General features: G+C 35.1%; 1 protein-coding gene across 1 annotated transcript in view; it reads left to right on the forward strand.

The window, feature by feature from the left end:
* The window catches only part of WDR36 (WD repeat domain 36), a 33,157-nt gene extending 19,255 nt beyond the window's left edge, over window positions 1-13,902 (forward strand). The window contains exons 15-23 of the mRNA XM_082074148.1: window positions 174-282; window positions 1,019-1,098; window positions 4,843-4,950; window positions 6,126-6,223; window positions 7,702-7,844; window positions 8,488-8,604; window positions 8,842-8,923; window positions 11,189-11,376; window positions 13,142-13,902. Coding sequence (XP_081930274.1) covers window positions 174-282; window positions 1,019-1,098; window positions 4,843-4,950; window positions 6,126-6,223; window positions 7,702-7,844; window positions 8,488-8,604; window positions 8,842-8,923; window positions 11,189-11,376; window positions 13,142-13,291 — 1,075 coding nt within the window. The 3' untranslated portion in view covers window positions 13,292-13,902. The remainder of the gene's footprint in view (window positions 1-173; window positions 283-1,018; window positions 1,099-4,842; window positions 4,951-6,125; window positions 6,224-7,701; window positions 7,845-8,487; window positions 8,605-8,841; window positions 8,924-11,188; window positions 11,377-13,141) is intronic.
* The last annotated feature ends 774 nt before the right edge of the window (window positions 13,903-14,676 follow it).

Raw genomic sequence — 14,676 nt, forward strand, 5'->3', positions numbered from 1 at the left:
TGGCTGCTAGTTGACAAAACAAAATGCAAGACATTTTATTAGACCGAAGGAATGTAATACTTTTTATCTGACAGATCAGGATAAAAGATTTTTGGGATGATTTTAATATGTTTTTTGGTGGGTTTTTTTGTCTCTGAGTATTCACTATCATCTGTGCTAATGATTCTTGGCAGTGGTATTCTGGGAATTGCCTTTGATGACTTCAGTATTAGTGTTTTGGATATAGAAACCAGGAAGATTGTCAGGACATTCTCAGGACACCATGGACGGATTAATGACATGGTAATTGTTAATTTATTTTCTGTAACAGGTGACATATACAAATACCTGATTAATTTTAAAGATGGTGAATTTCTTTGCCCGTATTAAGTCACTGAGTATTATTCAGCTGTGAATAGTACCGTTGTAGTTCAGCTCTACAGCAGTTTTGGCCATGTTAGTTTCCAAGTTAATGTGTAGTGTTTGAATGGCCATGTACTTTCAGTGTGCTTTGGGATTTTACCATAACTTTGCAACAGAATAAAGCATTAGGAATAATGAAAACCACATTGAGGGGCATAAATGTGCAACAGGCTTAACTGTATATATAGAAGAGATGAGTCAGGTAAATAAAACATGTGAACAGATGTGAGATTATGCAGTGCACTGATAATTCCTTAATTTACATCATGCGTAGTAATACTTTGTAGTATTGATTTAAATAGTTTTAGCTTCTGGTTTAAGTCTAAGTGCTTGTAATTATTTGATTTCTTCAGTTTATGTTCAATGGTTTTCATCATTAATGTAAAAGCGAGGATCAAAGTGCTTTTACTAACAGCCAGGTGTATCCTGTGTCATATATTTAAACCTGTTCTGAAATAGCTTCCATTTTTGTCCTTTTCTCACTTTCAATAAGGTGATGTCAGTTTTGTTTTAAAATTTGGTGTTGGGGAGCAATCTAATCTTGAACTGTGTAAAACAGGACTCCTGTAGGGACTGACTTGTCAGTTGTGCCATTAAATTGGCTATTTTATTTTAGACTTTCAGTCCTGACGGTCGTTGGCTGATAACTTCATCCATGGACTGTACCATTAAAACTTGGGACCTTCCCTCTGGATGGTGAGTCAATTTAAAAATATAGAACAGTAATGTATTGTAGTTCCCTTTCTGTCTGTTAAATGGCAAATAGTCCTCTTGCTTAATTATCTGTAAACAACCTGTGCTTTATGTCCATGGTGTAACAACTCAGTACCCACTATTCTAGTTGTGTGTTGTGCAAGCAATATTTGACTTTTTCTAGATATACAGAATAACAATATCCTGAAGATCTAATGATGAAACCTGGAGTTTTCATGTAGCGTGAGTGGCCATGAATTTCTTTTTTTGTCTGGAAGCAGCACTATAATACAGTTGTCAAGAGATTGCTTAAGGTGAATTAATGTGTGATATGCTGAAGTGTTCATAGAACCACAGAATTGTTTGAGTTAGAAGCAACCGTCAAAGATGTATTCTAGCCCTCCTGCCGTGGCCAGGGGCACCTTCCACTAGATGAGGATGCTCAAAGCCCCATCTGACAGGCCTTGAATGTTTCCAGTGTTGGGACATCCACAACTTCTCTAGGCAACCTCTTCCAGTGCTTTGCCACCCTCATCATAACAAATTTCTTCTTTATACTTAACCTAAGCCTACCCCCTTTCAATTCAAAACTATAATTCCCCTTTGTTCTGTCAATACAGGCCCTGTTAAAATATCTCAGTCTTTTATAGAAGCCTCCTTTTAGTATTGAAAGGCCACAAGAAGGTTTCTCAGGAGCCTTCTGTTCCCCACGGTGGACAAACCCAGCTCTCTCAGCTTGTCTTCGTAGCCAGTGTGTTCCAGTCCTCTGATCATTTTCCTGGACCTGATCTAACTTCATGTCTGGGGAGGCCCAGAGTTGGATGCAGTACTGCAATTGGTTTGATAAATGCAATCCTGTTCTCACTTCCATTCATTTTAGCAACACAATAGGGCTTTACTTCAGTTATATTTCTCATTTGTGCATGCTTGCAACTGCCAAAAATAATCTTTCATGATCCACTGTGAGTAGTCTTCTCCCATAATGACATTTGGCCAAAAAATACACAAGTACACACAAGAAGTTCAGGAGCCCAGAAAAAACAGGCCAAAAAGTAGCTTTAAGTTGTGCCCGTGCATTCTTTTATCAGTACATCAGACAGATTTTTAGTAATTTAGATCAGTGCTATGCAGTGTGCAGCTCTGGTCATACCTGGGACTGAATGGTTTCATTTGGATGTTTTTTTAGTTGTTGTGATTTGATAAATAATTTGTATACTGTAAAAGTTTTCATTTTACTATGAAAAGTGTGTTGAATCTCAACAGTTGACCTATTCTTAAATGATGAACGATACTAGTCTGAAAACAGGAAAGGATGGACAGTAACTGTATTCTTTCCAGTGTGAACAGGAGGGAAATTAACTCTCTGTTTGGACTTGTCTGTCTAACCATCTTTCCCTTCCAAAATGATAGGACTACAAAAAATCATGGCGTTAATTATAAAGCTCCAGAAATGTTACTTGTATCTTTCGTTTCTTTAGTAGCAACACTTTGCAATAAGAATCCATTCATACTGTTTATAAAAGTAACAGTAGTTCTTGTTTGCATGTAACACATAAGTAAGTATATTGTGTATTTTCTCTGAGTAACTGCAAGAAATTCTGGTCATGCTGAAATCTAGGCAGGTACTTGACAAACTCTGTTTTTGAAAGTAATTAGGTTAAATTGTTCTTCCAGAATTTAAAAGAAAATTTTCCCCATAACTATAGGCAGAGGAGTGTACTGAAAAGGAAGAATGACTTTTAATAAAAATCCTAGTGTAGTATATTGACTCAGAAGAACCGAATCTTGAACTGTGCATTCTAAAGACTCAGTTTTGATATTGTCTTTATAAAGAATAGAAAATATGGTTTTAGATGACTTACGTCCTATGTTATGAAAAATGCCAACTGACTTTAATAGTTATAATATCATTTACTTATTGAACGTCTGTTTTTACTTGGGAATGCTGCTTAACTGTCCTTACATAATGTAAGAATTCCTAGTGCATGTTTTTATGTAGGGCTTTTTGAGAATTGGGGAAAAAATTACCATTTTGTATAGAGAAAGTTAGAAGCAGGAACCTTGGCATTATGCAAATTTTTCTTTTTGCAGTGTAGCTTGTGTAGACAAATTAAATAATCAAGGGTACAGGCTGACTATTCATAGTTTGGATGGAGTACCTGAGATAGAAAGGTGTAAAAAAAAAAAAAGTTGATATTGTGAGCTCAGCAATTTTATACTTTCTCACTTTTGCAGGTAGGCAGGAAGCATAAAGGTGAATGCTTTCAACCCCCAGCAAGATTCATTTAGCGGTTATTGTACATTTTGTGTAAAAATTACAAACATATCTTATCCTATATAGTGGATTGATTTCTGCACACACCCCCATTGTCTGTAATTTTGATCACTATTTAAATTCAGTAAGTAGGAAAAAATAATTTAGTGTTAACTTTGCTTTGCAGATGTTCTTTACAGCTGCTTTATTGAACAATATTTCTCAGTTACTGGTAAAGATTGGGGTAAAAGGATGGATTTGGAACTAAAACCGGCATTTATGGTAAATTTTATAGCCATTGTGCACTGTGTGCAAAACGTATCGGTGTAATTGATTCATACTCAGGCATTATGGATTTAGTGTTTGTATATTTTATGTGAAAATGATGAATGATGTGACTCTTACCTGATTACTTTTTACTTATAATGTGCCTCTAACAACATGCAGAAAGAATAAAACATTCAACTCAGGGAAAAAATATCTTTTAACATGGCTTGTCAACTGTCTCAGGAGTGCTTGGTACCTAAGAAAGTATTTTTAAAACATTTTACATTTTAAACTGCTTTGTTACATCAATATTTTTTCTATTGTTAGGGAACAGAACAGGGTTGCAGAAATAGCTGCTCTCATCACTTCTCACTTTGCTTTTGGTCTGTAAACAAGAGCAAAGTATTCAAACTTGCCATTTGTTCTTTTTGTTTTTCTCAATTAACTAGTTGTCAAACTCAGCTGCCTCTTACAATTTGAAATAACTGAAATTTATACCTCAACAAATGACAAACAGTGCTGTGAACCCTGACTTGAGTGGAAGTCTGCTAGGGCGTGCATCTTGCAGAACCTGTGACATCATCTAGAACTCAAGAGTGGCTTATTGTTAAAATAGTGAGAAACTACCTTTTTGTATAGTATTTTTCAGTTTTCTGCAATAGTGAGAGGAGTGATCAAGGCATGTTATATTGGGCTAAATATGTGGTAGTGTCAAAACCAACTGTTGCAGATAATCAGTTTTTGAGGTGTACAGTTCATTCTTAAGTTTAGGAACAGTAGGTACAGGTGTTAACCAGGTGTATATGAAGTATCGAGAAAGAGGAAATAGGCAATTAATGGCAGAGCATAGAAGATGAGGTCAGAGCAGCATGGGGCTGATTAGACATGGGAAATTTATGGCCACTAAAAACATGAGTGTTAGACATAAGGAGTTGAACATGGACAAACACTTTGTATTTTCCACAGAATGTGGATGTCTAAAGAGGTAGCATAAGTGTACTAGCTTTAGCTGATTTTTAGAGAATTTTACAAAGGTAAGTAGTTTGTTGCACAGTGCCGTTCATTTGCAAAGTTTCTGTGCTGTGTTTGAATACTTGTAATATGCTCGTTTGCATACATACTTCCACTATCCTGTTTGCGTTCAGTCGTATTTGTGCAGTAATTCAGATATACATAGATAAATAAGTTCATCTTGCTGAGATTTTCTCTGTGTTTTCTCTTCTTAGCCTCATAGATTGTTTTTTGGTAGACTCTGCAGCTGTGAGCCTTACTATGTCTCCTACAGGAGATTTTCTAGCTTCAACACATGTGGATGATCTTGGAATTTATTTGTGGTGAGTATGTAATATATCTATTTCTACACAGAGTTTCAGATGGGGAAGAATTCTTTCAGACACCTTTTAGACACCTTTATCGCAAACAGAGAATTGTTCTGCAAAGTGTCATCTCCAGGGTTTTGTTTTCTCTGGTTCTAAGTGAGACAATTATTCTATATTGGTGTGATCCTTAAGTCTTGAAATGTCTTGCAGTTAAGATATTTATTCTGACAATTAAATGGTCTTTTTTTTTTTTTTTCCCCCAACGTTTCTTACTCTAAAGAATTCCTATTATGCTATTCCTAAAGTTTTTCTTTTAGTCTGTTTTTTTTGTACCCCTATAAAAATGTCAGGGCTCATGTAGTGTTACTTTCTGAAGGGCATGTCTTATCCTGGTATACAAGGTTGTCTGAGACTTCTGAGTAGAATTTGGGAGTTGCAATTATTTCTGTTTATTAAATATAGATCATCACAGATGTAAAATTTATTTTAGTTCGGTTTCCTCCTGATATGGCTTTAAAGCAAATAACTGGTATGGGGAGGTGCTGAAGTAACATACTTTGTAAGTGGTTTGGATTTTTTTTCCTTTTGATAAATACATAGGTAGATCTTTGAGGTCACATTTATTGCCTGTAGTTTTGCCTGAAGGGTGTTCAATTGTTAGACTTTTCTATGCTCAAGTAAAAGTGCTTCATTGTGAATAATGACAAGCATTTTTACCTAGCCCTGGTTTTGTGTTGACAGACAAAATGATTTGTCAGAATGACGTGTATGGTGTCCTGAATCTCAAGAAAATTTGCCAAGAGTACTACTATGAAATTCTGTGAAAGCAGGATGAATTATTTATATTTGCATAAAGTATTGTACATATTAACTACAAAGCAAGGTTTTACAGCTGCAGTTTTGCAATTTCAAGTAAATGCAGTAATTGGCAATGATTGAAGTAATAATACTTCATAATGCCATATATATTAAATGTTCTTGGCAATAATACTTAAGCATAACTTTTGTTTCAGACTTTCAGATGATGTAAATCGCCACATTTCATTTCTTGTTTATCTGGTAGATAAGAAAAGCTAATCTTTAATAGAACCTGGTGAATTGCCATAGTGCAGTTGTATTAGACTGCAGTAAAAATTATGTCTAAAATACCTGTTCCCGTTCACTTGAAAATTGCCTGTCTTATTTTTCAGGTCAAACCGTTCTCTGTATTCACTTGTCTCCTTACGGCCGCTTCCTGCAGATTATGAGCCTTCTATGGTAACACGCCCTAGCACCTGCCCTGTGCAAGGTAATCTTCAGATGAAAGAGTATTTTATTTTCAGTTTGCTGTTCTATTTCAAATAGGAGATGATTTGCTTCCTCAGTGAAAACTCAGTCTTAGCATTCTTTCTCTGAACTGTTCCTATTGTTTCTACCATTTTTGGCATACTTCTTTATATGCTAATATTGTTTACCAAAATCTAGTCATGTTTCTATGTTCAGACATTAGGAATTACATTGTGATTATGTCCACATCTTCAAGGATATTTTGTAGGTAATAAAAACATCTGTGCTATTTGTTGATTTTCTTCAATCACAAACTTGTGTAAATAACTTCCATCTTGATGTATGTGAGGCCAATTTGAAATTAATGTTACTGCTTGGCAGCGGGAAGGGTTCTTTGTTCCAATTACCGCCAACTTTTGTCTCTGCCTGTATGCCATGGTAGTTTCACTGCTGTATATTGTCTTGATGGCAAGAGAATTGGATTCAACTGACATCACATGTCCCTGTGATCGATTCCCAGTGGATGGAAGGCCTGAATTTCATTTTTCATACATTTAATGGAAATGGTTGTGCTTCCGAAGTCCTCTAGATGGAGATCTTGTCTGCCCAACTTTAGCAGTGCTATATTTTATTCTCCATCTGGAGGATAAACACACCTAGCTATTGACCTCATAAAACAGTGAGGAACATACTTGGTGATGACTGCTTTATTAAGAACATAATTATTTTAGATACTTAAATTAGTGAGACAGAATTTCATCCCAGAACTTTGAATGGTTTAATCCTATAAACTTATTCTGGCTGAATGATTTAGCTCACTTCCTGTCTTTGGCGAATGTAAAGTTCCTGTTTGGATGCTCAGAGCTTTTAATGGTTTACATTTCTTTGTTATTTTGGGCTCTTCTATCACATTTGTGGTTTCAGACATGTAATGTTTTGCAAAAAGGAAGGGGAAGTACAGGTGTTTTGACAAGACCACATAGGAAGTCTGGAGAAAACCTAATGACAGATTGCATATCTTTTGTTGTGTGATGCTGTGCGTTAACGTTGAGACTTTCTTCATTTTAATGTGCTACTTGAGTCATACCTATGAACAGGTTGTGAATATTTTATGTATTTAAATGTAAAGATTTTACAGATTTGTAACTCAAAACTAAAACAGTTAACAAAATTTTTAAAGTAATCCATGGTTCTTCCTTGGAACTCTATACATTGCTTTTATATCTTTTCAGTCAAAGTGGATAAATCTTGTTAAGTCTTTAAAATCTGGTTTATCGAATTCTGCATTTTAGTTATGATCATTCACAATTTAAATTTAATATTTCATAGGGTTGCTAAAGATTGTCTCTGTAGCTTTTTAGCTGTATGTTGTGCTAGCACCCACATATATAGTTGTTCAGCATGTGTGTTTCAAAAATTGCAGAAGAAATAATCATGTTTTGATTTTTAAAAAATAAATATGGAGTATGTATGTTTATAAAAGATATCTGTTCTTGAAAGATGTGGATATGGAAGAAGATGAAGAAATGTGTGATGAAATGATAGAATATGTCTCGCCTGAGCAATTGGGAGAGCAGCTGGTGACCCTTTCCTCGTTACCAGAATCAAGGTGGAAAAATCTCCTCAGTCTTGATGTTATCAAGGTAATGATATTAGGCACACCATTGCTTATCTGCTGTAGTATTTGGATTGTATTTTTTAAGGAGGAAGTAAAATGAGGGCTGTTTCTCTGTAATGTAGAACAGACCGTTGTCTTAACTGTTCTATTGGATATTCAAGAATTCTTGAGAAGGAGGACCTGTTGTAACTTTTGCCATTAGTATTCCTGCAATATGCAAAATAGCTGTCTGAAGGCAGTATTTCCATGTCAATGCAGCTAATTAGTACCTGTAAAGCTGTTCTGGGTTATGCCTCCATATCACCATTGGGCATTCCTGGAACTGGAAAAAGAGGGAACACGCACAAAATATTTGTATACACCAACATACATTTGCTCGTGTTCTATGAGCTGCATTTACCTAGTCACAAAATTTGGTCCCAATTTTCAGTGTTTTTCAAGACCTTGCAGTAGAAGCTTTTCACAATTTCTGGGATTTGGGTTAGGGGCCGTTTTTCTTCTAAATAGTAGCTTCATATTTAGTGGTAAAACTTTTTACCTGTTTATGTATTTTTCAGTTAGTTCTTAGAGTTTTCATAGTATTTTAAAAATACAACTATTGGCAAAGAAGATTCCCACATGTTCTTAATATAATGATAATGATTTTAATTCAAATATCTAATTAACAGAAAAAAAATAAACCAAGAGAGCCACCAAAAGTTCCCAAGTCAGCTCCTTTCTTCATTCCAACAGTTCCTGGTCTTATACCCCGATACAGTGTTCCAGAGGAAGAAAAAGATACACAGGTAAAACCAAAAATGAATATGATAGAGCATATCTACTGTATTTTAAAATAAAATCTCACGTGCTTTTTAATGCCGAGTGAAATCATGCTGAAGACTTCAAAGCACCAGTTCTAATGTATTTACATTAATGCTTGCTTTCTTAAAGTCTGTTATTCTGTCAGTAGGAAAAGAGTCTAATTGAGATGGAAAAATACCTTTGCATATTCATGTACACTCTCTTCTGCTTTCATGGTCTAGTCAAAGGTAGTAAACCTTGGAGTACTGTCACAGAAATCTGACTTCTACATTCATCTTGAAGAAGCCCTGAGCACTAATGAATGTAAGTTAACAAGACATTTCACAAAAAATGTAGACGCTAATAATATTTTGATATACATTTGATTTCTAATGCCAGAATTGTAACATGTGGGAGGAAGAAATATGCATAGTACAGTAGAAAAGGCAAAGGGAATGACTTGTTATGTATAAAGCTGGCTAATAGATAGCCATTATGGATCAAAGATGCATTGGTACTCTTGCTTGCCTGCAGCATGAAGCCTGAAGTTCTGGCTAAAACCATGTAAAGAAGATAACGTTCCTAAGATTGATAGACTTTTTTGGAGACTATGATGATCTCACCCAGAAAAGGTGCTGTGTGTTATTTGTAGGGTAAGAAAGAAAAGGAATGATCTGGTAAGGAATAGTCTGATGATTCACAGAAACATGAAAGACATAATTTGCCCAGCAAGTTCTATTTTCAAGGCTATTTCACTAAATGTTCGGTAAACCAAGAGCTTTAATTGATTGCTTTATCAGTTAAAGCTTAAGAAGAAACAAAAGCTATAAAATAGGTTCTTGGATTTCTTTTAACATTCAATTAATTTTGAAATTCAGTCACTTAACTTGCCTGTGGAATGTACCTGATATTTTCCCTGTTTAGCTTGTGCTACTACAAACTCATTAGAATTTTGGAAATTATTATTGATGTAGCTGGGCTGGAAGTGTAAATGGATAGTCACTGGTAGCGTGTCCACAAGGCAGTTCTTCTGGGAATTTTTCTACCCCTTCTTAAACTCTCTTAAGATTACCAGCTTACTTAAGGTCATGTAAAGTATTTTGTGTGCAGGACTTTGTTATCTGTCACAAACAAAGTGTGTTTTTAATTCTGTGTTTTTAGTATTTCAATTGATAGTAGTTTATTAAGCTGTTTCAGAGCTGCTCAGAGAAGAATGAAACATGATGTGCATATTTTAAAACTAAACTAAGCACATGGAAACTGGCAGTATCAGGGAGTAAGTGGTCCCATGGGCCTCCCTCAGGCCACCTCTCTGCTGTAAGGCAGGTGTGCTACATGGTCTGTGCTGTCATCCCAATTCAGGGAGTCTACTTATCCCATCTCAGAAGCTGCTGGGGTGTAGCGTGGTTCTGGGCTTGGTAGTTTACAAGCATCTCTTCTAAAGGTGACTAAGCTACATAAATAAATAGGACAATACTAAAAGCCATCCTGGTTTACAATTGGGATGGAGACAGGGTTTCATACCTCAGATCAGAACTGTGGAACATAGACTGAGCTGGGCACCTTTTCCGTGTTTTATGTGTACCAACTTCATAGTGTGTTCCATGCTTGTTTTTATTAATGTCACAGCACAAAAATGAGTTAATGTATCTGTTTAGTGCTCTTAATGTCACAATTACATTTAAAACTAGCTAATGATTTTCACAGGAATCAAATACAAATGGAAACAGATTTATACCACTTAAGGAATATTAGCCAGTGCCTGATACCATTAGTTGCTGTGGTGTAGGAGTATAAGAAGTTGATCTTCCTAGCAACTTCCTAGCAAAAGAAATACGAATTACAAGACATTGAAAAAAATGTTTTTGCCAACAGCTGTGTTTCCAAACATACATGTTTTTATTTCTGCATTTTTAAAGCAAATGGATGGAATTCTCAAAGATCAGGTAGGGTTGCAGAAATCCTGAGGAAGAACATTTATGAAGAGGAGGAAAGAGGTTGTGAATTTCATGTATTTCTACCATGGAAAAGATTTTCCCCACCCCACCAACACCAAGGTCCCAGGAAAAGCAGAAAGAATTCACTTAACAAGAGTAATAATTACTTTAGATGCACCAGGTGATTCTCAATTTAGCCTTGTGTCAATAAGAGTTAACACTGTAAAGATCCCTGGTAAAAGTAGTACCCTGTCTCTTCTAGGATGTATTTGCAGTAACATCTTGAAGACAGAAATATGTATGTTCTTCTTCCCAAGATATGTAAAATTACCATGTTGTGGTTAATAAGAAATTTTGTTCAGCTTAAGAGGCAGAAATGGGAATCCAAATACAAAGATGCTACTTGTATTTTTCAAGACAAACATACAAATAAAATGCCATTGTCTTATTAGATATGTACTTCTCTTTAATATGTGATGGGACAATAAATAAGAGGCAGGATGGCATTTTGTGGAAAACAAAAAGGTAAGAGCAGAAACTTGAAACGTACAGTCACTGCTTAAGAATTTTGGAGTAAGCCCATTCACGTGAAGGATTTTTAAGATTCTTTTCTGCAAATGTTGCTGATAATGTATTCAATGCTTTAACACAGATACAGCACCACTTAACTTACTGAAAAGCTTTGGACCATCAAATATTGAAATAGAACTAAGGGGTTTGGCCCCTGAAGGTGGTGGCTCCATGGAGGTGATGCAAAGCTTTTTGAGAATGATTGGAATGATGCTGAAAAAGAAGTACAACTTTGAACTTGCGCAGGCATACCTTGCATTATTTTTAAAGGTAACAATTTTATGATAAAATTTTATGTTAGTTAAAGTTATCGTTGTCCAGTAAAAGTATGTAAATTGTCTTTCAAAAGAATTATCTTGAATGATTTTTGTTTGGTATGGTTTTAAAATGACTGAGTGTGTCAGATGATTTGACAGTTCATCTGATCATAGTAAAGAAAAACTTGCAAAAAACAAATATTGTGAAGAGGAACCATCCAGCCAGGTTTTATTCTAGTATTCATTACTTAGAATTGTTTTTGGTTTTTGTAACATACTTAACTTCTTAATAGTTGTTAATTGCTAAGCTAAGACACGCTGTGTCTTAAGTAAGAAAACAATTCAATGCACGATGTTTGGGGAAGTAAAATTGGCATTTTGTTGGACTTATCACTAGACATTGCAAGCCTGAATTTACTGTTCATATCAGTGAGCTGCCTTTTTTTTGTTACATGTTAAGCATCACAGAGCTAATGGAATTCTTCCCAGGTGTGTGGAAGTTCTTGGGATAAAATACAGTAGCAATTATGCTTAGAAATTGGTTTTGCAAAAGATTGAAACCCTTCTGTTGTACAAATTCTTATTTTGTTAGGATGCTCTGATTTATGAAACAGTGAGAAAGCAATTCATTACAGTTTACTAGGGAAAAGTTCTTTTAAATATTCATACATATGTGATACTGTCTGTTTAACTGAATATTTCTTAATAGCAATATTGCAGGGATTGGTTTTAAAGGTAAGAGTGTAATGCTGGACAAATACAACTTGATCTTTTCCTTTTGTTAAATAGAAGGCATGGGGCAACTTCCACAAGAACAAGTAGTGCAGATGAATAGCAGTAGATCTGTAGAGTGAAACACTAAGGGTTGAGGTCTTGATATTCATTCATGAGTGGCATTTTATCATGTTGATTTATTCTTAGTCTGTTTTTCATTAGTCTGGTCCCATAGATTGGGTATGATTAGGTGTTAGGCGTTAGGTGTTAGAATTAGTCTTTCTGCTTATAGTTCCATACAAAGAAAGTGTAGCTCTTGCAGGGTAGATGAGGGACAGCTAGGAGATTTGCCTCAGAAATGTACTCTTGATCCAAACTACAGCAAAATAGTAAAAAGTCATCCTGTGACACATGAACACCAGTATCTTTTGTTGTAGGTTCAAGTAAAACAACTCTGAGCTTAGCAAGTCTCCTACATTTAAGTTGTAGCCAGGAAAATAATTATTGCATCCATTAAGTGGCAATAATGTACTTACTGCCTCTCTACAAGGTTGAGAGGGTTTTTTTCTTTATGCTTTACCAACGTTACTTTTTATTACGCAGAAAGACATCATCTCCCTGTATCAGTGTAGAGTGTGCTGACACAATTCTCCTTGCTTTATGCAACACGGATTATTAAAATAATAATCCTGATGAACCTCAGGGCATCTCTTTAGACTTTCAAGCATATAGAGGAATTTCTGATGCAGGTTGGAAAAAGGAGAAAGTTGCATTCTAGAGACACGTGTGATTAGGATAGATTCAGCAGAAGCAGTAGAAGATCTAGTAAAACAATAACATATTTAAGACAGCTTTTGGCCTTATCCCATCTAATACATATGTGGGATTAAAATGGCTTGTAAAAGACTAGCAAAAGGTAAGCAGCATTGAAAAGGGGGTTGAATTAATTGGAGGAAAAGAGTCCTTCCCTTACTTGAGACATTCCTGAAAGCAAAGTATTGGAATTGATTGAGGAAACTGCTCTCTGAATTATTTTCTCACTAATTGCTTGTTTTCATTTTCAGTTACATCTTAAGATTCTCTCATCAGAACCAAACCTATTGGAAGAAGTATCCAGATTGTCAACGCAAATTGAGGAAACTTGGATTCATTTGCAGACTCTCTTCAATCAGAGTCTTTGTGTGTTAACGTATATGAAAAGTGCTTTGCTGTAAAATACTTAAGAATGTTGTCTGTAAAAAATTATCTTCAGAATAATGGTACAATTTATTACAAAAAATTCTGGATTCCAAGAATTATGCTGAGGCTTCTGATGCTGTATTTTATGCATCTGTGTATGGTGAAGTATTTTAGAATGTGCAAAACTGAGTATTTACTTCAGTCAGACCAAAAATTAGTACATTCAGCTTAAATATTAATGTTGTATTAGTTTGTGCTCTTAACAAACAATTGAAGAGCCTTATGTTGTAGCCTTATGTAGCCTTATGGTTTCGTGACCAAAAATGTAAATCAGAATGAAGAAAGGACTTGCAAAAAAAAGAAGTGGGAATACAGTTTCTGTGCAGGAGACCAAAACCTATGTTGTGCTTCAAAAAATGATTTTTGTTGATGCAAAAATAAAAAACAAAAATTCCAAATTAATAACAATTCATTAACATTGGTTTAAAGCAAATGAATATGAAAATTATTCCTCTGCAATCAGAGCACTTTTCCTATAAACTTTGTAAAGGTTTTCTTCTCACTTTGGCAAGCTATGTTGTTTTGCCTCGCACAACTATTCCTGAAAGCAAAGATTTCTATTTGCAGTACAAATGATGGAACTTTAGGTTTTTTGTTTTCTTTTTTTAAACTAAAAATACCCACCCGTTTTTTTTTATATCCAGGTTTCTTGCTCTAATTTTGGAGGCTCAATTTCTTAAAAAAAATTTTTTTTTTTTTTTTAAGGAGGAAAAGATCACTGATATAAAACCTTTGAGTTTGGGGGAATTTTTAATTGAATAAGATATTATTATGAATTCATATTTAGTTTTCAAATAGTAAAGTTTGGGCAGAGCTTGGGACCTCATTGATGGGATTATCTTAAATTTTGCTGTTTAAAATACTGCCTCACAACAGAAGAAACTCCTGAACAAGGCCTTTGATGTATTCACATGCTTCACCTACAGACAGACAGAGTAACTAATACAAATGTATGCAATTTTGATTAAAAAAACTTTAAAGATGGGTTCATTGTGTTTGGCATAAGACTGAAACAATGGTGTGGTTTTGTTGTTCAGTGTATGTGGGTTTGGGTGGGTTTTTCTGTATGGTTTGTTTGGTGGTTTGGTTGGTTGATTGTTTTATGCCATTGCCTTATGGATCTCTTCTTAGTCCATGTATCCTGGAAGAAATCATCTGCAAATATGTACATGCAATGTAGATTATGGAATGCTGCCTGTAACAAGCCACAATTCCACATCTATCATAAGTTCAGCATACCTTTGTCTGCTCCAATTCACAAGAAAAGTCATCAAGACTATCAAATGAGTGCAGAGGTGATGGGAAGTCAGCTTTTACATTCTGACTGTTTTTTTTCTGTAATTTTGACTCGTGTCTGGAA

Source organism: Streptopelia decaocto (genome assembly GCF_964273445.1).
Source record: "Streptopelia decaocto genome assembly, chromosome: Z".
NCBI classification, from domain to species: domain Eukaryota; kingdom Metazoa; phylum Chordata; class Aves; order Columbiformes; family Columbidae; genus Streptopelia; species Streptopelia decaocto.